Below are 25,905 nucleotides of genomic sequence, written 5' to 3'. Positions count from 1 at the left end.
GCCACACTGGTGATGGGACCCAGAGCCAGAACCAAGCAAGTTCTCCACCATGGAAAAGATACAGGATCTATATCCAGATAGTCCAAATACTTGAAAGATCAATCATTAAGATTTCTGTCACATGGGATTTAAAGAGACAGCTCAGTGGTTAAGAGAGCGTACTGTTCTTACAAAGGACCTGAGTTCAGTTCTCAGCACTCATGTCAGGCAGCTCAAAACCATCTGTAACTCCAGCAACAGAGGGTCCCAAGCCTCTGGCTTCCTCAGCCATCTGCACTCACCTGAACTTATCCAATGCACACATACACACAATCACATATTCACATAAATAAAAACTAAATAAATAAACATAAATAAATAAACAGCAAGCATCATACTTATTCTGGTTTTTATATAATATATAAACATCATACTGTCATCAGGCCCATTCCCACTAATGACAATGAAAAACATCAGAAAGTCTAGCTCCATATTATAACACAAAAGGGGCAACATCAACAGAAGCTTTTGACAGGATTGCCAGTCTAAACTACCTGAATATAATAGTCAAACGGCCTGGGATACAGTTTACAGAGTTATTTCAACCAGGAAAATAGGAGTAATTTTCAAAGGAAAAGAACAGATAGCAAACCCATGCTAACTCAGGTCTTGGAATTATCAAAGACATCAGCTCCTAGAACATGAATCGAAAGTAAGCAGTCTTGAAGAAGTCATTCAAAAGTGGGGGCGAGAGACAGTAGAGGAGCTGGAGAGATGGCTCAGTGGGTAGGAGCACTGGCTGCTCTTCCAAGAGAACCAGAGTTTAGATCTCAGCACCCATGCTGGGCTGCACATAAATGCCTTGGAGACCAGCTCCAAACAATCCAATGTCCTCTTCTGGCCTCCACCAGCAACTACTTACTGGTTAACACACACACACAATTTAGATGTTTGTCTTCAGAGCCAATCTACAGGACGGAGGCAGAGGAGTGCGCGTAGCTTACCGTGTGATCAACCATCAGCCTGAGTGGTGACAGAAGCTTCTAAAGAGCTGGGTCAGTGGCTCAGCGATATCTACCTAGCATAGCGAGGCCCAGGTCTGATCCCCGGTACCATCACACACCAGAAAACCAAACAGACATCTCACAGAGCAGCTTTTGGAAGCTATCAACACTAGCACTGGTCCTAAGACGTGGAAAGGTTTCCTCCTCTAACCTGTGTTTTCAGCTTTGTAAACTAAGCTCACACATCAAAGGCCAAGAAAAGTTATTGGTGGGCACCTGATGTGCAGATAGACTACCTCAAGCCACTTCTACCTCAAGTAAACACAAATGTCAGCTGACTTTGTTGATCAACCTTATAAAAAAATATTTTCATTCTTTTTTTTTTTTTTGCCTGCCTTCTCTCTCCCTCACTGTACTCCCCAACCACCAACAATACTGGGGATTAAAACCCCTTCATACCTGCCAGGCAAACACTAGCACTGAACTACTCTCCCAACCCAATACTTTAATTCTGAACCCTACCTTTTGTTGTTGTTTTCTTTTTTGTTTTTCAAGACAGGGTTTCTCTTTGTAGCCTTGGACTTGATTTGTAGACCAGGCTAGCCTCGAACTCATAGTGATCTGCCTGCCTCTGCCAGTGCCCTGAGTGCTGGAATTACAGGCATATGCTACCTTCCCGGTCTGAACACTACTTTTAATCTGGTTTGGCTGTAATGACAGGTGGCAAAGAGCTTAGTGATCTGGGACTAAGAAAAGACAGATAAGCATGCCATGGCTGTACAAGGCCATGTGTCTACTTCTCAGCTGTCTTTTCCGCAATACCATGATCCTACCTTAAACCATAAGTGTGCAACTATGAGCTCCAAGTGTGACTGCATGCAGATGTGGCTGTCACAGACAGCTGTTCTTAACGCGTTCTGTGTTACCTGTTACCAACGGAGGATGACTTACTTACTTGGTCAGCTTGTGGCTTTTCATTGCTGTGAGAAATTCTCGGACAATCTCAGGACTCTGGTTCCGGCATGGTGTTTTTGATATGTATTTTAATGTCTAAAAGTAAATAAACAAGAGAAAGACAAACATATGATATAGAAAATCTGAGGTTTTAAAAAAGATTTATTTTTATTTTTAATTATGTGAGTCTATGCAGCTATATGCACTTGAATACACATACTCACAGAGGCAAGAGGCTTCAGAACCTCCTGAAGCCAGAGTTCCAAGAAGCTAAGTCACCCAATATCAGTACTGGGAATCAAACTGAGGTCCTCTGCACAAGCAATACATGTTTTTAGCAACTAAGCCATTTGAAGCGCCAGGAACAATGGCTCAGTGGATAAGAGCCCATACTGCTCTTGCACAGGACCCAGGTTCAATTCCCAGCACCCTCACTGTGGCTCACAATCATCTGTAACTCCAGTTCTAGAGAACTGATGCTCTCTTTGACCTCCACAGGTAAACAGGCATGTGCGTGGTACAGACATACATGCAAGCAAAACACTCATACATAAAATCTTGAAAAAATAAATTTTAATAAAAAAAGGAAAGCAGTGCTAAAATAGTCTAAAATGTTCAAAATCCCGAGTTATTTTTTTTATTTTTAAAGTATATATATATATGTGTGTCTGCATGTGAACATGTGTGTAAGAGTGCAGGTGCCTGCTGAGATAAGAAACACTGGATCCCCTCACACCGGAGTTAGTTACAGGTGGTGGTGAGCTGCCCTGTGCAGGTGTAGAAACAAACTCACATGCCCTGCAGGAGCAATAACCACTTTTGATTGCTGAGCCATCGCCCCAGCCCCAAGACAGTCAAGTGCTCTAGCACGGAGCTATACCTCTAGTCCAACATTTACGAAGTTTTGGTTTTGGTTTGCTGACTTGTCCTTAAGTTATAATGTCCCATTTTAGTTTATTTTTTAATGTAATGTATCTTTTTAATGTAATACTTTCCTGCTGTTTCCTTTCAATTCCCAAACAAGTTGTAAATTAGTTTTGCTTTCTTCCTTTTTTTCTTTATGCTTTTCGATTTTCCAAGTTTTTATCAAACAAAGCATTGTTTTTTATGTAGTAAAGAATCTGGCCAGACAGGTGGTGATACATGCCTTTAAAGTCAGAAATAAAGAGGCAGAAGCAGAGAGATCTCTGAGTTCCAAACCAGCCTGGTATGAGAGTTCCAGGCTAGCCAAAGCTACACAGTGAGACGCTGTCTCAAAAAACTGAAAGAAAAAAAAAGAAGAAGAAGAAGAAAAGAATTTGGCTTTGCATAAAAAGCAGTTTGATCTTTTTCCTAGACTTGTAGGTGGTGATCTCAAGGTGCCTGGAATGTTACACCTGGGCCCCTGGGTCATACTGAATATGCTTATCAACATAACTTAGTGGCTGGCCCCACCTGTATAGTTTTAGAGCAAGGGTTAGCTAGCAGTAAGAACAGTGTTCATCAAGACCTAGTGTGGCCTCCCAGCTGGCAACAGTCCATGCCTATGGCCACATACTATCTTTAGGAAAGTAATATAACCTGTGTCTATGTATGAGGACAGTGGAAATTATGACTTGGGTATTCCCCTATTTTTTTTATTCTCTTGGCCAATTTTAATCTGAATTCTTTCCTTATACCAAACTGTCACTGTGAATGTAATAGCTTCAGTCCTGAGACAGATGGGAGAGAACCCACCTCTCTCTGGGCACTGGACAGATATCAAGCATTGCTAGAACACTGGTAAAATTAGTATCAGTGCTATTTCTGTTCTCATTATAAGTACTAGTTCTGATGTCCATTTTCCCATACATAAGCAAAAATCAGGTGGGATAAGACAGTTTCACCCCCTCCCTGGTAGCTGGTGGGCTTATCGCTCTGGCCTCCCTGAGTTAAAGGACTATCAATCAGTCAAATAGTCAGTGGGCTGGCTACCATGCCAGCACAGCCATTTTGATACTGCTGTGGCTCCTGTTCAAAACATGCAGGACTGTTGTCAATCTATACTGGAGTTTTTGTTACCATGAGCCACAATGAACTCTAGACGATACTGCAAACCCTTCCACCCAAGCCACGGGAAGAGCATCTCCGATGGCACTGCAGAGGGTCTGCTGTGATTTGTGAGAAAGAAAGAAGCAAACATCAACCTTCATCTGCAGGTGAGGCCACTATCAACATTCCTTATTATGGCTGGTCTTAATGTCAACTTGCCACAAATTAGGATCACCTGAGCAGAAAGCCTCACCTAAGCAGGTATCCAGATTGCCTTAATGATGTGGGGAGTCCCACCCATATGGTGGGTGGCACCTTCTGCTAGTAATCCGGATAAAAAAGGGCATGGCAGAAGGAGAACCAGCTCACCTTCTGTTCTCCTGGCCTCCCTCTACTTCTGAGTTATTTCGCCCTGCAGCTACTGCTGAATCCTAAGCTGATATCAGAAACAGTGTTTCCAAGCTTTCTTCATGGACTAGGGACCAGCAGCTCTCCAGGAAACTTCCGAGCTTCCAGCGTAAAACAGGGACTGCTTAGGCACCCAGCCTTGTGGACTGAACAACTACCAGTTGCTGCCACCCAAATGAGAGACCCCCATTGTAGAACTACTCTACCTGCTGAGGGACTGAGTCTCAAGAATCAAGTAAGTACTGGGTTCCCAGCTCCCTGCCACTGTGACTCTATCCGCTGTTACTATTCTAAGGCTGCTGTGCACGGTGGTATGTGTATGTGTGTGTGATATGTATTTTTTCATCCCATTAATTCCATTCCTCTAGAGAACCCTGACTAATTCAGCACTTCTCTGACTATCTAAGTAGGCTGTTCAGCTCATTGGTGAGATGACTGAGAGATGCCTCACTCCGGTGCTGCCTGCTTTCCCTGATGTTGCAACTGGTCCAATAAACTGTTTCTCTCGGGTGGTTTTTTTGTTTGTTTATGTCATTTTTTCCTTTCCCCATTTATAGTTCATGAAGAAGCAACAGAGACTGAGGTGTAGCAACAGACAGTGGCAGTGGAGCAGCAGAGGGGCTAACTGCAGGGCCGCTGGCAGCCCAAGCTGCAGAAGTGGCAGGGGCAGCTGGCTATGCAGCAGCTGGAGGGGCAAAGCTGAATTGCTGGCCAGCCAGGCTGCAAAGGTGACATGGGCAGGCCACCATAACTGCAGATGACACAGAGCTCTAGGGCTGGCAACAATAGCAACAAAAGAGCGATGGCAGCTGCCTCCAAAGCAGCCAGAGCAGTAAGAGAGCAGCCCAAGAAACAAGATGGCAAGCATACAGGGTAAAGGCCGAGACCAAAGGGCACAGGGCTGTAAAGACCAGAGAAGTACCCAGAGATGTGGTGGCACATGCCTGTAAGTCCCTGCAGCTGGGAAACAGAAGCAGGGGGATCAGGAGTTCAAAACCCTCCTGGACTACGTAAGATCCAGAGAGCCATCAAGCGTTTAGGGCCAAAGGTATCAGGCACCCCAGGCCTGCACAGTGTTATACTGGGACCATCAAGGGCTGGAGTCCCAATACCTAGTCCTGCTGGGAAGGTACGATGTCAGCTGTTGCCAAGAGCTGCAGAATCCTGACTTTCCTAGGCCTACCCAACAACAGGAACACTTGTAGAGCTCAAAGTCCTAGTAAAAGCCTGCTTGAGATTCTAACACTAGAGGGCGCCGTCCGCTGCGGCTCCCACCTGCCCCAGCAGACCTAGCACTAGCACTTAGCACTAACACACTAGCTCACTGTGAGAGTCCCAGGACTCTCATCCACAGAGAGCAAAAGGATCCCAGACGGCTAACTGGGAGCACCTAGCGGTGGTGCAGGGGACCCACAAACATGTACTACAGGTGAGGACAATTTTATCCCATCTTACTAACCGGCAGGTGGCCACACTCCTATTTCCCTGACAGCAGGGCTCACCTCGTAGGTGATGGCGTTCAAGTTCTGCTGCCCGGCACTGTGTTTGTTCTTCCCACTCTCCTTCCGCTGCTCTTTGAGATCCATCAGTAACTGGTACACCTAGGAAGGGGCACAGAAGCTATTTGTCAGTAGGGCCAAGAGATGGGTCTCTTCCAAGGTTTTAAGACAGTCAGGTAAGGCCACTTTCTTTCCACAAACATGCTTCTCAGCAGCTGGTCTAGAGCAAGTATTACATCCTAGAACCATGCAAAGGCTTTTAGATGCTCTCTTAGCTAAGTCAGTTCAAATCATCCATTTATTTAAAATAGAGAGATGGCTCAGTAGCTAAGAGCACTTGCTACTCTTATAGAGGACCCTCACATTGGCCAGCTCACAACCACCTGTAACTCCAGCTCCAGAGCTCCAATGACCTAGTCTGGCCTCCCAGACTACATTTATAGGCACATACCCACACGCAGACACACATATTAAAAATTAAAAATGAGGGGCTGGAGAGATGGCTCAGAGTTTAAGAGTACTGCTTGCTCTTCCAGAGGTCTCGAGTTCAAATCTCAGCAACCACATGGCGGCTTACAACCATCTATAATGAAATCTGGTACTTCTTGTGGCATTCAGGTGTACATGCAGACAGAACATTGTATACGTAATATAAATAAATAAAAATTAAAAAATTAAAAATGAGAGAGAGTGGGATGTTGGTCTTCTGGTCCTAAATTTGTGGTGATGACCAGACAGGAGCAAATTAAAAAATGGGTGATATTGAGAAAAGCAAGAAGATTTTTGTTCAGAAGTGTGCCCAGTGCCACACGGTGGGAAAGAAAGGCAAGCATAAGACTAGACCAAATCTCCATGGTCTTCAGGGGCAAAAGACAAGTCAGGCAGCTGGATTCTCCTACACAGATGCCAACAAGAAAAAGGTATCACCTGGAGAGAGGATACCTGATAGAGTATTTGGAGAATACCAAAAAGTACATCCTTGAACAAGAATGATCTTGGCTGGAATTAAGAAGGGAGAAGGGGCAGACCTACTAGCTTATCTTCAAAAGGCTACTAATGACTAATTCCACTGCCTTACTTGTTATAAAACAAATGTCTCGTGGCTTTTAGTGTGTACCATAATTTACTTCATACACCAAAATTCAGCTCATGAATGGCTAACAATGTTTTACTGGACAGTCCCAATTTAAGTAAAACTGACTTGTAAAGTAGATATGATCTTTTTTAAAATAACAACCAGCATACATACTATCACTGCTCTCATTTTTCAAGATAAGATTGGACTTACGTAGTAATGTTCTACTTTCCACAAAGATGGGGGTGTCACCTCAAACCTATTAAATGGTTTTTTACCTAGATTTATATAACTGGGTATATGAATATGTTTAAACACTCTATCAAAGTCTCAGAAACAAGAAGGCTCACCTGTGTTTCAATTTGTGTTCACTGCCTGTTATAGGCAGTGGCTAAACATCAGGAGGCAACTGTCTGTTCTTAATGATGCTGTTTCAATTAGAATTCCCTATGTCAAGGACGCTGCCTTTTACCACTGAACAGCACTGACTGTGGTTTATGTATGATATCAAACAAAGAGTATTTAATACTTCAGAAATTTAAAATGAGACCCTTAAATAACTGTGAACACTGCATCACAGGCTCAGCCGGTAAAGGCACTTGCTACCAAACACGGAAACCTGAGTCCGATCCTGGACCAACATGGTAGCTGAAGAGAACCAACTCCCACAAGTCCTCTGCCCTCTGTGTGCATGCGGATACATATCACACAAAGTAAACAAAATAAATTTTAAAAATTTAAAAACGGGGCTGGAGAGATGGCTCAGATGTTAAGAGCACTGGCTGCTCTTCCAAAACTTCTGAGTTTAACTCCCAGCAACCACATGGTAGCTCATGACCATCTATAAGATCTGACGCCCTCTTCTGGCATGCAGGTGTACATGCAGGAAAAACACTGTTTATATAAATAAATAAATCTTAACAAAATTTTTTTAAACCATTCATCACTAATCCTTCTCAAAGCCATTATGAATCTCTGAAAGCAAATCTCCCTAAACTAAATAATTTAAAGGGGCTCTGCTTAATATATAAGCCTAGTGTAACGATTTCTTTCTATAAACAAAAGAACACGAGACAAAAGATAACACACAGCATTTAAAAAAAAAAAAAGAGCCAAGGGAATAGCTCAGTAGCAAACCATTTGCCTAATATGACAAATCCCTGGGTCCCCAGCATAACAAGAAAAACAAAAGATTTTGGATTTTTAGATTCTTAGAAGTAAACTTTCCCACAGAGGAAAAACTCACACACCTTAGTGCAGGGTTAGAGGTGAATGGAACTTCACTCCTGCTTCTGAGATTTTATAAGAGCTCTCATATATAAACTACAAGCTTACTAATCATCCATAGACGTGTGTGCAATACCTCCACAAGAGCTCCCTACCTCTCCACCTCTGAAAAACAGTATTATGAGACCCAGTGAACATGTTTCTCCAGTGAATGAAACTAACACCCAAATACTGAACAAAGGCCAAGCAGGACAAAGAAGTTCCTCAAAGCCAATGTTTGGAATGTTTGGACCAATGATCATTTCCTTCCTGTGGCTGGCCCACAAGCACTCAGACTGACTCTTTAGTAAGCAATATGCAGACTGAGTTAATTCTGCACATACACACATACACACACACACACGGGCACACAGTATACACAGCACAGAATGGAGACCAAGAGTTCCTCCAAAACTGAGTTTTCACCTGACATGGAAACTGCTGGTGAATTTTACAAGCAGGTCCTTCTGCACCTGGAGCTGTCCTATCAGACTGCTTTGCTAGCAGCAAACTAGACCCTGGCAAAGCAGAAGGCATGTACAAATTCTAATAGCTCTCCTCTTGCTAACCTTCTTCTTCTCTTTCTCCATCAGTCCCCAAATTATAAACCTGCTCGTTCTTACTGAATTATTCAAAATGGTTCATCAAGTCAACAACTCTTATTCTCAAAGTAAAGAAACCAGCATCTTTGAGGCCATCTGAGGATGAAAATGAAGTAAAGGATGGTAATTAGGAAGAGGCTAAGCATTTTCATAAGACATTTTTACAAAGAGAAGTGGCTCTAAAGCAGCAGCTCTTCTTCAAGGACACCTATATGGCTCTAGAGGCTCCAGGACTCGTGGAAGGGTACCTATTATGAACCAGAGCCTCCCCACTTCCCTGAAGAACTATGTGTAGTTTACCAAACACACACCATTCCAAGATTCACCCGGGTTCACCTGCCCTGTGTTAAAGTGGAAACTTCAAATGGCTTGTAGAAAACTAATCCAATAGTCTCACAAGCAAAGACGAAACCAAAAGAGAAAAACACAACAGCTCCTGTGGGAGTCCTTACCTCATAGTTACTGAGCAGCGCCGCATTCGCATCTTTCCTGCAAAAGAACAGTGAGCCATCATCAGTTCACATTCATTCCAAGGTTTCAAGTGTCTACAAAATAATCCCTATAGCCAAGATCCAGATGTCTAATTCAGGTAATTCAGGAGCAACCTAAAACCAGAAATGCCTTAAGTCCTGCCTACATTAGCTGGCCTGGCCACAGCAATTTCAGATAAAGACAACTTTCCTTTTCCTTTTTTCTTTTAATATCATTTGCTTGTGTGTGTGCATGAGCCTATGAGAGTGTATGTATGTACTACATGGGTGTGCAGATGTGCATGCCTGTGTGTGTACAGAAGCCAGAAGTCACTGAACCCCTCAAAGCTGGAGTGACAGGTATTTACAGAATGCTTAGACTTGTCTCCTGGGTGCTGAGGTCTTACCTCTGGTTCTCATATGTAGCCAGCATTATTAACCCCTGAGCTACCTCTCCAGCCCCTGGACTTCCATTTTTATAGACATAGCCTATCACAAACCCATTTCCCTGTGGATGACTAAGATACCATGTTATCACAAATGTATGTAGACAGAAGTTGAGGAGTCAGATATCTGGCACAAGCTAGCTACAAGAACATGGAAGCAAACCCTTGAAGGAACCCCATTACAGAAGGGTCCGTAGGCAGCAACAGCATTAGAAATCCCTGAAGAACCAAAATGCTGATTCATCCTGAATCAACATCCTTGTCTCTTTATCACCACCAGTTACTGGCATCTTGGACAACCTGACTCCTGCCATTTTGACAGATTATACGTACTTTAACACTGACAATGTCACTAGGAATTCCAGCAAGGGTTAGAGATTCTGTGAAAGAGTCACAGAGATGACATCTATCTAGTTGCTAAAGCCTGGTTTCCCCCTGTGTACTGTTACGGTTCCTGTGTGAGCAAAGCTGTGGCACAAACGACAACTGATCCACTCCACACTATCACAGCAGAGATCTCACTTGAATGGCACAGACCACAACTGGTCCATTCCACACCATCACAGCAGAAAATGGATTGTTTTAAGCAGCCCGGGGCCAGTATACTATGACAATTAAGGACAAAGTCCTTAAGGACATATTTAGGTTCAGATTCCCTCTCTGCCAAGTGAAAGATGTAGATTTATTGGGCCAATTTTTCCCCAAGCTTACCCCAGCTAAAACAAAATATGGGAATAACGTAGTCAAGCACGGGGGCTCTGAGATGGCTCAGTGGTACCAGCTCTTGCTGCCCTTGTAAGAGGACTGGAGTTCAGTTTCCAGCACCTCCGTCAGACAGCTCACGATGCCTGTGACTTGTTCCAATGCCTCTTCCAGCTTCCGAGTGAACATGCACTCATGGTGAACAGGCAAGCACACACACACATAAATATTTTAATACTTCTTTAATAACTTATTTTTATTTTATATACATTGGTATTTTGCCTATATGTATGTCTGTGTGAAGGTGTTGGGTCCCCTGGAGCTATAGATAGTTGTGAGAGCCATGTAGCTGCTAGGAATGGAAACCAGGTCCTCTGAAAGAGCAGTCAGTGCTCTCAACCACTGAGCCATTTCTCCAGCCTCATAAATATTTTTTAAATAAACTGCAGTATAACCTTTTACTATTGTTGGCTATGTGAATTTTCTAAAGTGATTTCATCTCTATAATCTTCTCATCTACAACATGGAAATTATATACCTTTGTAAGATTACATACAGGATTAAGCACAAACATGTAATTAAACAGAATACTGCAAGTGCTTAAAAACTGTCATAATTATTACTTTTACCCGAGCTACTAAACTTTTTACTTCATAAAGATAATAAGGTGAAATGAAATGTCAGACCTTAAGATTAAGACCTCCATGAATGAAGGCCATTATTTAAAAACAAAAACAAAACAAAGCAAAACAAAAACCATTATTTCTGGCTGGAGAGATGGCTTAGTGGTTATGAGTACTAGATGCTCTTCCAAAGGACCTAGATTTGATTCCCAGTACCCACACAGCGCCTCTGAACTATTTGTAATTCTAATCCTGGGGGAATCCTATACCCTCTTTTGACCTCCAAGGGCACCAGGCATGAATGTGGTATACAAACATACATGTAGACAAAACACCTATATGCATAAAATAAATTTTAAGAAAGTTTTAAATTATGTCAACTCTTGGTACAACCTCTCCGATGCAGGGCCTATTGATATAATTTTACCTTTACAGATGAGAAAGCTAAGTCTCCAGGATTAAAGTAACTTGTTTACACAGTAAGAAGTCCCAGTGAAATGAAAGACAATTATGACTGAAAAATGAGACTAGACTAGGCAAAAGGTAACAGAATCCTAAAAATGCAGGTAGAGCAATGTAGAGCTCATACAAGTTGCAACAAAAAACACCGTGTGTTCTATCACCAGAAGTGCACCTAGATGGTAAAAATCACAGCACAGAATTTTAAAAACATGGGTGTGAGAGTTGTCTGCTTTCTCCAGTCAACAACTGCAGCAGAACTCTCCCACAGCTAACACAGAGGTCAACCTAGCCATCCAACAGGACAGTGGCGTCAGCACAGATTTCAAATCAATGAGCACAGCTTCGCCAAATGCTACTGGTGATTCAACAAACAGCTGTGATTTCACAAATCTCCTGCTTCACCCCAAAGACACTGCACCCAAGTCACAGATATTATATTTAGAAAAAATCTAACAGTAGAAAAATGGTGCAGGGCTCAGCTGGCAGAATGCTTGCCTAGCATGCAAAAGGGTCTTGGTTCCAAATATACTAGGCATGGCAGCCTGTACAGATGGAGGCAAAAGTGTCAGAAGGTCAATGTCACCCTCAGCTACATGGAGGCTGAGGCAATCTGAGCTAAATGAAAGCCAGTCTAAAAAAAACAACAAAGACAAATTAAATCATGCCCACTTAGTCAGGAAATCAGTCCACAAGGCTTCCTACTTCTGCTGGAAATTGAGTTACACCCCCATGCTCTCAGAGAACACTGCTCCCTCGAGACCTTCTCAGGGCCAATGTACCCATCCCTGGCATCACTGGTGTATGTCATTTCCAAATCATACACCACTCTGCTGTCATGACCGAGAAAATTGACCTTGGCCATTCCAGGTCACTGCCCAACTACTCAAGTCAATATTGTTAACACAAAAACGGGCAAGGCCTCTAATCATAGCTCGCTGATGGCTAGGGAAAGAGGACCACATTAGCTACATATGTTCTCTCTCTCTCTCTCTGTGTTTCTCTCTCTCACACACATATACATACACAAACACAGGTGTAAGAATCCAACAAATATCATCTGCCTTTTCTAGCAGAGAGACAGACAAACAGATTGGGAATTCTTTCACATACAGTTTGAAAAGAATGAAAACAGGGTACCGGGGATTAAGCCCAGGGCCTGCGACCCGTTAAGCAAGCCCTCTCCCACCGACCTACACAGCCCCTCATGTACACTGGCTAGTCTGTTTGAGGACTAAGAGAACAATGTAGATATTGCACCGTGTAGACAGACTCTGGCTGGTATAAACCAGTTAATTCATTGATTTCCAACTCCTTCCCCACCTGTCTTTCTTTAGCTTCCATTTCTATGTAGCCCAGCCAGACCCTTGTACTCACGATTTCCCTGCCTCAGGCATGAATGCTAGGAATGTGGTTGTGTACCACCATGCCTGGCTGATTTTAACACCTAGCCACTCAGCTAAATATTCAGATTAAATACCAATACATTCTAGACATAATTATATTCAATAAAAGCTGAATGAGCAACTGGGATATAGTTTAATGATAGCAAATGTGCTTAGCATGCAAGCTCTAGAACCAATTCACTTGTCAATAAGTATACTATTTATTTGTGTGTGTGTGTGTGTGTTCATAAGCATGTGTTCAGGAGTCTACAAAGGCCAGAAAAGGGCATCAGATCCCTGAAGCTGAAGTTACAGGCAGTTGTAATTCACCTCATGTGGGTGCTAGGAACAGAACTCAGGTCTTCTCCAAGGGAAGCAAATCCTCTTACCTACCCGCCATCTCTCCAGCCCCAAGGGAAATTCTTTCAAAGGTAATTTTTATCCTCAATAAATTCCTACAGTGGCCACCAGATTGTTGGGGAAAAAAATTATCTCACTCTCCCACAAAGAAAAATCCACACAAAGCACAAATAATTCAGGAAGGCACTCAGAATCCAAACCAGGCATAGGTGGTGACTGCATTCCATCCCACTGGCGGGAGCTCAACTCATAAACTGACTAAGCTAAAAACAAACAAATAAACAAACCCATAAGGCCAATGTCACAGAAAAGTCAAAGGACCTGTTCTAGATTAAAGAAAAAAGGAAGAGCACACTTCAGTGCAATTCTTCAGTGGTCTAGGGAAAAACCTACGGCTAAAAGACAGTACTGAGGCTGGAGAGATGGCTCAGTGAAGAGAAGTCCTTGCTGCTTTTTCGGGGAATCCAAGTTTGGTTTCCAGCACCCACACTGGGCATCTCACAAATACCTACAACTTCATCTCCAAGGGATCCAGTGTCCTTTCTAGCCTACACAGACAAGTACACACACACACACACACGTGCACTAACAGTCACAGACATGTATGCATAAAAATAAAGTTTTTTGTTTTTGTTTTTGTTTTTTTCTTTCTTTCTTTGTTTTGAGACAGGGTGTCTCTGTGTAGCCCTGACTGTCCTGGAACTCACTCTGTAGACCAGGCTGGCCTTAAATTCAAATATCCGCCTGCCTCTGCCTCCTAAATGTGCACTACCACCACCTAGCCTAAAATTAAAATTTATTAAAAAAGTTCCTTAAATGGCATTATTGAGACAACTGGAAAAATGTGGACATGCAGTGGATTGACATCAGTGTTAAGTTTCTTACGTATAATTGTATCGTGGTTAGTCACTTTTTGAGAAAGGGTGAAGAAACTGGAGATACGGGTTAGTGGCTCCGGGCACTTGCTGCTCCTCCAGAGAAACCACTCAGTACCTAGCACCCATATGGTGGCTTACAACTACCTGTAACTCCAGTTCCAAAGGATCCAATGCCCTCTTCTGACCTTGTAGACACCAGGCACAAATGTTGTATACATTCAAGCAGGCAAAACACTCATTCACATGAAAAAAAAAGATCTAAAAAGATGTTGGGTTTTGTTGTTGTTCTTTGTTTTGGGACAGGGTTCCTCTGTTGTAGTCCTGGTTGTCTTGGAACTCATTCTGTAGACCAGGATGGCCTTAAACTCAGAAATTTGCCTACCTCTGCCTCCCGAGTGCTGGAAAAAATAATTAATTAATGAAGGTGGGTGGCACCAGCACCTACCTTAAAAAGTATTTATTAAAGAGTAAAATAACATGTCGTCTGCAACTCTCAAATGGTTCAGTGTAATGTGTATGGGTAAGTGTACAAAAGGAGAATGCTGTGCAAAACAATAAGGCAAATATCCATGCTGAAAGGCTAACAAACGGGCCATCAAGATGGCTCAGGGAGTAAAGGCACCTATCAGCAGGGCTAACAGCCTGAGTTTGATCCCATATGGTGAGAAGAGAGAACTAACTCCCACAAGTTGTCCTCTGACTTCCACATATGTGCTGTGGCCCATGTACCCCCAATAAATAAATAAATGTAATTGTTTTAAAGTTGTTAACAACTAAGGCCTCAATGAGATGGCTCAGCAGATAAAGGGACCTGACACCAAGCCTGATGACCTGAGTTCAATCCCAGGGACCAACACAGTGTTAGAAAAGAACTGATTTCCACAAATTGTCCTCCACATGTGCACCAAGACATACACACACTCACAAATAATTGAAATGTAATAAAAAATTGTAAAGATGTTAACAAACCTGCTAGGTGTGGTGGCAACCCACTGAGAATCTGTCCGAAGGGGTAGGAAGATCAGAAAGTCAAGGCCAGCCTAGGGGTGGGTAAGAAGCTTGTTTAAAAAAACAATAACAAAACTCTCCCCAGCTCAGGCTCTGTGTTCTTTCGATTCTGTTTTCTTTTCTTTTCCTTTCTTTTTTTAAGGTAGGCTCTCCCTGGGCAGGGTGACACATGCCTATAATCCTATCACTGGGAAGGTAGAGCCAGGCAGACCTCTGGGGGGGGGGGGGGGGCAGACTCTTGCCATTCTACACAGACAGGCCTGGAACTTGCTATGCAGCTGGGGCTGCCTGTACCCTTGCCCTTGCAATCCTCCTGAGTGCTAGGACTACAGGATGTATGCTCTGGGTAGGCAGTTACTTAGTGTCCTTAAGTAGTTCATTAGTGGACTAAAGCTGACTTACTATTTGAAATTTAACCTCTAGAGTTTGCTGAATGTGCTGAGTGTAAACAATCACTTTGGAAAACAGAATTCTGAATAAACAGAACAGAATGATCTATTGACAGACTTCCCTTAAAAGAACACAAAAACACCAGAGAAAAACAGAACAACAATATGAGCAGTGTCTATTAATTGCCACACACTTAACTTAGGAACATAATGACGAACAGAATTGCTACACTTTTCTAAGTTTAACTCATGTTCTGAAAAGCTAAAGTTTGACACAAGAAAACTGAAAACTTCAAAGTCAAGAACACTTTATAACCTGTAGCTCCCATTTCACAGCTAGCCAACAAGCACACTTTTTCTAAGCCTGCTGCTGGTTTGCAATATATCTTTTGCTTCTCTTTTCTAAATCTCCATATTGCTAGCTGTAAAGAAAAAAGCAATCCTCATGTAGTTGTGCATGCTCTCTCTTTCTCTCAAGCAGGCAAAACACTCATGCACATGAAAAAATAGATCTAAAAAGATGTTGGGTTTTGTTGTTGTTCTTTGTTTTGGAACAGGGTTCCTCTATGTAGTCCTGGTTGTCTTGGAACTCATTCTGTAGACCAGGATGGCCTTAAACTCAGAAATTTGCCTACACACACACACTACAGAAGACAATGCTCACTTTCCCAACTCTGTCTATATATTACATTTTAAAAGGTACAGGGGGCTGCAGAGATGGGTCAGCATTTTAGAGTTTAGATTGATTTGCAGAGGATCTAAGTTTGAGTCCCAGCACACACATCGGGGCCTGACAATCACCAGAAACTCTAGCTCTGGAGGATTTAATGACCTCTTCTGGCCTCCGCGGGCAATGCACTCACATGTATAAACCTATATAGACATATACACACATAATAAAAAATAATTTTTAACGCCTTAAAAGGGGAGAGCACAGGTGGTGGAAGCACACGCCTTTAATCCCAGTACTTGGAAGGGAGAGGCAGGCAGACCTCTGTGAGTCTGTGGCCAGCCTGGCCTACAGGGCGATTCCAGGACAGCTGAGGCTACACAGAGAAACCCTATCTTGAAAAATAAGGGGAGAGGGGTACCAAGAGTTTGGAATGCCGCTCAGTAGAGTGCTTCTGCTAACATGCACAAAGCCCTGAGCCCAACCCCAGCACTGCATAAAGGGCATGGTGTCATAACCAGTAAGCTCAGCAACCCTGAGGATCAAAAAAGCTCAAGGCCGTCATTCTTAAATACAGAATGAGTTCAAGGCTAACCTTGGATACCTGGGGGGGGGGGGGGGGGGGAGGAATACATAATATGTAAGTGATTAGTGACAGAGAATGTATCCAGAGAAAGCATCCCAATATGAAGCACTAAGATGCTCAACATTTAGACAGAAGCAGGGAAAAGGAGCAACAAAAGAATGCCAAGCAGTAGGATGTAGGAGGAAACTCAGAGGTGTGTCAGAGAGCTGACTTTCCAGGGTTTCTGAAGACAGAACCACAGAGCCAGGGCAATACAGTGAGAGACCTCCATCTCCAAGACAGAAGGACTAATCTGATGTGGCTTGAGAGGTGGAGACAGGACATCATAACGCCACCAACCTCCGCTAAATAGCAAGTTAAAAGCCAGCTACTGGCTTTGGACTACTTATGACTCCGTCTCAAGGAAGAAAGGCGGGGGCCCTGACCAACTGTAGTATATACTAACAACTGAGTAGAAACAACTTAGGTATGTCAACCTTTTAAAGTGTGTGTGTGGGGGGAAACGGTTAGGATGGCTTTGTTGTTGGTAGATAACTGCCTATCCTGTCCAGGACTTTTCCAGCCCAAACAAATATGATGGTAGGAGAGGGATGGCTTAGTGCTAAAGTACTTGCCTAGCATCCCTAGGTTCCATCCCTAGCACCACAAAATTATAACAGTAACAGTAACGTGCAAGACTCTGGGTACCATCCCCAACATCACAAAATGATGACCATAACGATGCTGATAACAGCTGGGGATGTAGCACAGACCTTTAATCCCAGGAGAGGCAGAGGTAGGCGGATCTCTAAGGGTTCCAGGACAGCCAGGGTTACACGGAGAAACCTATCTCTAAAAACCAAGTTTTTTAAAAGATGGAGAACTACAGCCCACTGTAGGTGCCACCATCTGTGGGTAAAGTGATTCTGGGCTAGAGAAGTTAAAGAAAATCAGACTGTAAACCAGAAAGCAGAGTTCTTGAACGGTTTCTTTCAGGTTTCTGCCTCGAGTTCCTGCCCTGACTTTCCTCAATGATGAACTGTGTCCCGGAAGTGTAAGATACAATAAACCCGTTCTACCTTTACTAGGCTGCTTCTAGTCATGGTGTTTGTCACAGCAACAGAAAGGAAACTAGCACACCAAGGATGTTCAAGACATAGGGTACCATCCGCAGTATCACAAAATAACGATGGTGATAATGGCTAGGGATGCAGCTAAGAAGAAGCGTATGCAAAGACCGCATCACAAGATGGTAATTATGACTGGGACGTATCTCATGGGTAACTACTTGCGGAGCACGTGCAAGCTCTTGGGTTGCACCCCCAAAACCAGAAAGAAAAGGGAGACAGAGAAGAAAGAGGGAGGGTTGAGAAGGGAAGGGGGCGGACAGGAGAGGAAAGGGAGAGAGAAACGGGGGAGAGAGGGAAAAGGAGAAGGAAGAGAGGGAAGAGGGAGAGAGAATTTCTTCTACCCTTTCCACTTTCGCCTCCCCCCAAAAATCGTGATGTTAGAAAAGAGCGGGTTCCTAGACCAACAGGGTCCCTCCCCTGCCATCCCACCCCCAAGCACTTCCGGCCTTTCCACTCCGCCCACCCGTCCGGCTCAAGAGTCCAGAGGTCTGGCCGCCGGCCGCCTCGCGGACCTCAGCTGAACCCGGTTTTTCCCGGACATGCCGCTTACACTTCCATGTTGCCTGTGCCTCGTCGTGTGCAGCGGCTGGAAGGGAAAGGCAGGCCTCACGCTGCACCACCGCCACACCGCTCACCGCGTCTGTGTGTGCCGCACGGCACTCTAGGACCGCCGTGGTGCATGCCGGGATCGCTGCAGGGACTTCCGGGATCCTCTTGAATCTAGGTGTTGGTACTCGGGTCTGATTGTTGTCTGTCAGGCGTTTGGAGACAGAATTTAAACGTTCTTACGGCCCAAGTTTTGTTAGAGTTTGCCTTGGCCGCGTTAAAATCACTAAACCAGGCATGTAATCCCAGCATTAGAGGGGCTGAGGCCGAATTGTCAACGAGTTTCTAGCCAGCCTGGGCTCCATGAGTTTCAAGCCATCGTGGCCTATTTGAGACCCTGTGTCAAAAAAAAATAAAAATAGATAAAAATAAAAAGCCAGGTACGGTGGAACACTCCTAATTCCAGCAAGAGAAAAAGAGGGAGTCATAGGCAAGCACATCTCTATGAGTTAGAGACTAGCCTGGTCTATATAGCTAGCTCCAGGACAGCCAGGACAACACAGAGAAACCCAGTCTCAAAAGGGAAACAGAGAGCTGGAGAGATGGTTTAACAGTTAAGAGTAGCTTGCAGTTCTTGAAGAGAATCAGGAGTTGGTTCCCAGCACCAACATTGTGTTTCATAACAACCTATAACTCCCATTCCAAGGGATCCAAGGCCCTCTTCTTGCCTCTTGATAGGCGCCGTGTTAAATATGCAGGCACATACACATAAATATTTATTTAAAAAATAAGAGAAAAGGCTGGACCTCCTGGCCCATATCTGCTATGCTCCCAGCCCTTGTGAGGTGGAGGCAGGAGGATTAGGTGTTCAGAATCATCCTCTATACAGTAAGTTCAAGGCCAGGCTGGGATACAGGAGATCTTGTCTCAAAAGGGGGGGGGGGGGTACGAGTCCAATAAGAAGCAACTCTATAAATATTAGTGGTTGTTTAAGGCTAAAAGAGAAGTCGGACAAAAACAGGGAGTGCCTTAAGAGATACTTTCTTTTGGAGAGAAGAAAAATGTTTTCAATCTATTGTAGGAAACTTAGCATGGTAAAGGCCAGGCTCAGTCAGGTGGAATGCCTTGAGTTTGAAGGCAGTGTGGGTGATCTGGTGAGTTCTAGGTCAATGTAGACTATGTAGGCATTTCCTCTCTCCCATAGAACAAGAGAAACTATGTAAAGATGATGGCATAACAATATGAATATACCGAACACATGGAATATCGGGTTTCAGCCGTTAAGAGGGATTGTTATTTGAGAAGAACACCCAAGTTCTAGTCCCAATACCCAATTGGGGCCCTGTACTGCATTGCCAGGGGCTCCAATGCCCTCTTCTGACCTCCTGCAGTGCCTGCATATCCATACATGGACACACACGCTTGAAAATAAACTTTTTAAAATATTGAATAAATTGGGAGGCAGAAGCAGGAGGATCTTTTTGACTTCAAGGTCAACCTGATCTACATAGTGAACTCCAAGACAGTCAAGATTACAAAGAGAGATCCTGCCTATAAGTAAATAAATAATATTAAATTGTATGGTTTAAAGGTGTAGATTGTGGAGGCTGGAGAGATGGCTCAGTGGGAGGACACAGGTTCAACTCCCTGCCCCACATGGAAGCTCATAGCTGTCTGTAACTCCAGTTCCAGGTGATCTGACACCCTCACACCAATGCATATAAAATTAAATATTTTTAAATGAGTGAATAGTGGGATATATAAATAATGTATCAAAAACCTAAGGCCGGGCAGTGGTGGCACACACCTTTAATCCCAGCACTCAGGAGGCTGAGGCAGGTAGATTTCTGAGTTCAAGGCCAGCCTGGTCTACAGAACAGGACAGCCAGGGCTACTCAGAGAAACCCTGTCTCAAACAAACTGTTAAAAGTTTTTAGGAGGGGCTGTCGAGATGGCTCAGTGGTTAAGAGCACTGTCTGCTCTTCCAAAGGAACTGGATTCAATTTTCAGCACCCACATGGCAGCTCACAGCTGTCAATAATGTAAATTCCATGGGATCTGACACCTTCACAGTAATGCATATAAAATGAAATAATAAAAAAAATTGGGGGAGGGACCAGTTTCTCACTATATAACCTTGAGTAGCCTGAAATTTTATGTAGACCAGGCTGGCCTCAAACTCAGAGATCCACCTCCTTCTGTCTCCCAAGGCTGAGATTAAAGGTGTGTGCCACCACTGCCCAGCCATGTTAAAATGGCTACAGGTTATTGTATGTGAGGAATTGATATAAGGTTGGGGGAGTCTGGTATGGTGGCACATGCCTGTAATCCCTCAACTTGGGAGAGGGAGACAAGAAAATCAGGTGTTTGGTTGGCTGGTTGGCTGGTTGGTTTTGTTTTAAGACAGGGTTTCTCTATGTAACCGCCCTGGCTATCCAGGAACCCACTTTGTAGATCAAACTAGCCTCAAACTCACAGAGATCCACCTGCCTCTGCCTCATCTTCAGCTACATAGGAAGTTTTAGGCCACCCTGGGAGAACCCTGACAGGGTACATGAGAACCTTGTCTCATAAAAACTAGCGTGTGTGCATGGCTGTTCATGTATGTTTGTGTGTGTGTGTGTGTGTGTGTGTGTGTGTGTGTGTGTGTGTATGTATATAACATGTCTATAAGCATAGTACAGGAAGCCAAGGCAGAAGAGTTCAAAGAGGCCGAACTGGACCCATATAGTAAAACCCTGTTTGAAAATAATAAAGATTAAACCAGGAGGTGACACACTGCCCAGAGGCAGGCAGGGCTCTGAGCTGGAGGCAGAGGAAGGCAGAGCTCTGTGAGTTCCAGGCCAGCCTGGTGTACAGAATTTCAGGACAGCAAGGGCTGTTACATTGAGAAACCCTGCTTGGAAAAAACTAAAAATAAACACTAAATTTAAAAAATGAAAAACCAGGCTGGAGAGATGGCTCAGGGGTTAAGAGCACTGTCTGCTCTTCCAAAGGACCGGGGTTCAATTCCTAGCACTCACATGGCAGCTTACAACTGTCTGTAACCCCATTTCCAAGGGATCTGACACCTTTACACTCGTGCACATAAAATAAAAATTAAATAAATTATTTTTTAAAAAATGAAAAACCAACAAGAAAATAAAATGCCATCCTAGTCCCAGCTGACATAATATTCATCAGAGAGTGCCTTGTATCTGTCTTGAGCAGAATGGGCCCCACGATGGTGTTCATTGTGTTTTTTACCCAACAGTCTTAAAGCAATTGCCCACTGACTGCTGGTGATTCAGATATGAATAATACACACTCTCCGTCCAAGCTAGCTGACAGCCTGGTTGAGGGACCAGTTCTGGGCATCAATAACTATGACACACTGTGTTTAGTCTTTGTAGCATAGAAGGGGAGTGACTAACAAGGGCAGAGAGGCGTCCTAAAGCCAGAAGTGTTTGAGGTGAGTGGAAGGAGGACCATTCAAAACTAAAACTTCAGAGATAGACTCTTAATGGAAGTCCAGCTAGAGCCTTTGAGAGCCGCGCCATAAAATGGCTCAGAGATGAATTAAAGTAGGGGAGTTGGGTTGCACCCATGTTCAAATGACATCCACCTAGGCACATGCTTGCTAACTTCAACCTTCTTGCTATATCAGGAAATGTCCTGAGCTAACTGGCTTTTCTTTGAGTTTGCTTTGGTTGATTGTTTTGTGTCAAGGTCTTAAGTCGGAACTGTGTAGCTAGGGATTACCTTGAACTCCCTAGCCCCCTATCTGCACCTCACAAGTTCGGGAATGACAAGCACGCACCACCACACCCAGCTTATCAGGTGCTGGGATGAACAGGGGGCTTTGTGCATGTGACAAGCGTTCTACCAACTGAGCTATATATACCCCAGCCACTGAGCTAATTATTAAATATCTTCACCATTGTCCTTGACTGTGATAGAGCTGTTGACATTGTGACATATGGGCTTTGGGAATCTCAAGGAAATGACCACATAATTCCAAAGTATTTGGGGACACAAAATGTGTTATTTCTGCAGAGGGGAACCTAGTGGTGCCGAATCAAGCAAGCAGGTACACCCAGCAGGAGTCCACACTGGGAGTTTATTCCTAATCTAGAGGGAATCTTGTCTCACTCTGAGTGGCCAGAGCTTAGCCTCAGGGATGGATGCAGCTGGTGGTCAGAATGCACTGTCTCTCAGAGAATATAACCTTAAGCCAATATTTTGATTTCAAGGAGAGTTAGCTGACACTGGAGGAATTTTAAAAAAAAAATTTTTTTTTTTTTGAGACAGGGCTTGTCTGTGTAGCCTTGGGTGTTCTCGACTCACTTTGTAGACCAGGCTTACCTGGAACTCACAGAGATCCACCTGCCTCTGTCTCCAGAGTGCTGGGATTACAGGCACGCACCACCACGCCTGGCTTGAAATTCTGATTTCTATCCTGCACGGTCTTTGCAATTTGTTAAAATGGAGTTTTGTCTTATTAACCCTTTGATAGAAAAGACGGTACATTTTGCTTACATTTCCCATACCATAATGAAGGAATTGATAAGCAGAAAATACCAATAACAACAATAATCTCCATTCATTATTGTCTTATAATCAAGTTTGGGGCAAGTGAGCTGGCTAGGAAGGTAAGTCAACAAAAACAATACTCTTGGGCTTGGAGAAATGACTCAGCAGTTAAGAGCACTGACTGCTCTTCCAGAGGATTCAGGTTCAGTTCCCAGCACCTACATGGCAGCTAACAATGGTCTGTAACTCTGGTTCCAGAGGATCTGACATCCTCACACAGGCATACTTCACACAGACATACATGCAGGCAAACACTAATGCTCACAAGATAAAAATAAATAAAGCATTTAAACGCATGCACAGACACACACACACACACACACACACACACCTGTCTTCCCAAAGGGGATAGGAAATAGTTTATTCTGAAGCCAAATACGAGTGACCATGGCCCATGAAAACAGACTCAGGCTACCCAAAATTCTATGTTCCAATACAGTTGTAGTTAGATGAGATTTTTATAGTAACAAAGAAAATCATAAATTTAACCATTTTTCAAATGCATTGGTGGGAATGTAAGATAAGTGGGCTACAGAAAGCCAGGAAAGAGTCTGCTCTAGACCTGAGAGTCTTCTGGTGACATTCTTAGCATTTTGTTTGATGGAAGCTGGAGATCTGCTCTGTTATCGCAAAGACATCAGGTCACATATAAGGTTACAATTAGGCTTTGGATCTGCAACATTCTAACCTCTCCAGAAACTCAGGTTCTAATCAGACTGTGGTCAGACAGGTATGGCTTCCTTCTAGTCTATTACTTTTGTCCACAGGTGGGTCCCAGAATTGAAACTCAAGTAGTCAGAACTGGCAGTTGGTAGCTTCCCTGGAAGAGCCATCTTGCCTGTTGTTGTTGTTATTATTTGGTGGGGGGGGGGGAGGAGTTTATTTTGGCTCATGGTTTTCCGAGGTTTACTTCCCTGAGAAGCTGCTTCCATTGCCGTGGGTCTAGGGCAAGGCCCAACATCATGGCCAACAGCATTTGGAGAAACAAAGCAAGCCCATCTCATGGCAGATGGGAAGTAAAGAGCTCTTTTTGTAGTATCTTAAATATGGAGGACATCATACATGAGCGTCATTCTTGTGCAGGGGCCATGCTAATTTACTTTGTATAATTCTCATTTTAGAATATGTTTTGCTGAAGTGAGCCGTACCATTGCTATTATATATTCATTTTGGTGTGTGTGTGTGTATGTGTGTATCCCAAAGCACTTGTGTGGACACCTTCCATGAGGCATTTCTCTCCTCTCACCCTGTAGATTCTGGAGACCCAGCTCTGTCATGAAGCTTGCCAGCACACGTCTTTCTAGCCTCTCTTTGTCAAACTGTTGTTTTCATTCCAAGGACTGGAAAGGCAGGTGACTGTCATGTGAGGTTCAGGGACAGTCCTGTTAGCCAGTTGTTCATTAATGTAATCCCTCAGGCATTAGTGGCTGACGGTTCAGCTCTTGCAGAGCTTCCCAGGCAGATGTTATGTTTCTCCTAGCCCTCCAACTTCCTGTCTCTGTGTCTTTAGGCAAATCACCCATTCTCCTCCAGACTCCCCTTTCCTCACCTGGAGAAGCCTGGTGATTATCAGGGTTGCCTTCTAGACGTGCTTGAGGGAATTTCAAAAGGTAATCCATAGGAAATATTTAACACTGTTAACTTCAAGATATTGCCAGGTGTGCTGGCACACATGTCACTCTAGCCCTTGGACAGCTGAGGGGGGACAATCAGTCAATACTGATAAAATGAAAACAAATTATTTTGCAAAAAACAATTTTTTTTTATTCTGTTTTTTGAGACAGGGTTTCCTCTGTGTAGCCTTGGCTGTCCTGGACTCTCTTTGTAGACCAGGCTGGCCTGGAACTCAGAGATTCACCTGCCTCTGCCTCCTGAGTGCTGGGATTAAAGGCAGGCACCACTACCACCACCTGCCTTAAAATTCTTAGCATTCCAACTGTATGGTGTGGTCCCTGAATGCTCCCAGGCCCATCTTGGCTAGCTCTATCTGGTCTCTTGGCGATTAAAAATATCTACAGTCCACAAGGGGCAGTGGGAATGGTTCAGTGCTTAAGAGGTCACATTGCCCTTGCAAAGGACCCAGCTTCAGTTCCCAGCACCCACATAGGGACTCACAACTCTAGGTGTACTTTTTAAGAACTTTTATTTACAGTTATTTTCTTCCCTACTCCACCCCAATCCCTTCCAACACCAGGTAGGAAAGAGAAAGGGCTAGTGGGAGAGGGGGCACAGTTCTCTCAGCTGCTTCCTGCTGGTCAGGGTCATCAGGTTCCTTGGAGCCAGTCCAGTCCTCTTTTCAGGAGATCTCCAACTTCTTGTCTCACAACAGCAACCAAGAGCCACGGGGGCGGGGGAGAGTAGCAGCAGCCTTGTTCTTTCTCAGAGTCTCCACACTCTCTGGGCTCTGGCATTTATTCTGTCTCCAGAGCCCTCAGATTTAAACTCCGCAGCTGGCAGCTGGCAAAGAGCTCTTCTCAGAGCCTGCACAAGACAAATAGTCTGCTGCCTTGGACTATTTGAGTCAGTCCCACATCAGTTCCAGGTGTGGACCTGGGATTAAAACAAAAACATGTTTATATCCACAACGCACAACCGTCCAGTTCCAGGGACACTGACATCCTCTTCTGATTTCCGTTAGCATCACGCACCTATGTAATGTACATAGCATCCATGCAGACAAAAACAAAAACCTCCTTGGCAGTGAGCCCCTCACAGCTGGTCTACACAGTGGCCCAGTGCCTGCTGATTCTCGGTAAGCATAGATCTCTTGCCTTGAGGATGAATTTGATATATGCACTGAGTACTCTCAAATGCCTGACATACTTTTAGGATCCCCTTTCTGGACTGTCTAGAGGCTACCATCTGGACTACATGCCAACATTTATTTTGGGTTTTTGTTATTTAG

General features: G+C 43.9%; 1 protein-coding gene and 1 non-coding gene across 3 annotated transcripts in view; both read right to left on the bottom strand.

The window, feature by feature from the left end:
• Nucleotides 1-18,515, bottom strand: part of Crcp (CGRP receptor component) — a 34,074-nt gene extending 15,559 nt beyond the window's left edge. Inside the window, exons 1-5 of one of the 2 annotated variants that reach the window (XM_055606446.1) lie at nt 18,433-18,502; nt 15,090-15,160; nt 9,250-9,286; nt 5,858-5,956; nt 1,939-2,033 (exon numbers count right to left, since the gene is read on the bottom strand). In XM_055606446.1, coding sequence (XP_055462421.1) covers nt 1,939-2,033; nt 5,858-5,941 — 179 coding nt within the window. In that variant the 5' untranslated portion in view covers nt 5,942-5,956; nt 9,250-9,286; nt 15,090-15,160; nt 18,433-18,502. Of the gene's footprint in view, nt 1-1,938; nt 2,034-5,857; nt 5,957-9,249; nt 9,287-15,089; nt 15,161-18,432 lie in introns of both variants that reach the window. The other variant, XM_055606445.1, reaches the window with a different exon arrangement.
• A 5,525-nt stretch (nt 18,516-24,040) lies between these two features.
• LOC129676173 (U6 spliceosomal RNA) lies at nt 24,041-24,143 on the bottom strand. Its single transcript, XR_008720034.1, has one exon. It is a non-coding gene; the product is annotated as a U6 spliceosomal RNA (small nuclear RNA).
• Between the last annotated feature and the right edge of the window lie 1,762 nt (nt 24,144-25,905).

This window comes from Psammomys obesus, unplaced genomic scaffold (assembly GCF_907164565.1).
Source record: "Psammomys obesus unplaced genomic scaffold, mPsaObe1.curated_primary_1811, whole genome shotgun sequence".
Classification (NCBI taxonomy): domain Eukaryota; kingdom Metazoa; phylum Chordata; class Mammalia; order Rodentia; family Muridae; genus Psammomys; species Psammomys obesus.
This window is presented reverse-complemented; position numbering and strand designations above follow the sequence as displayed.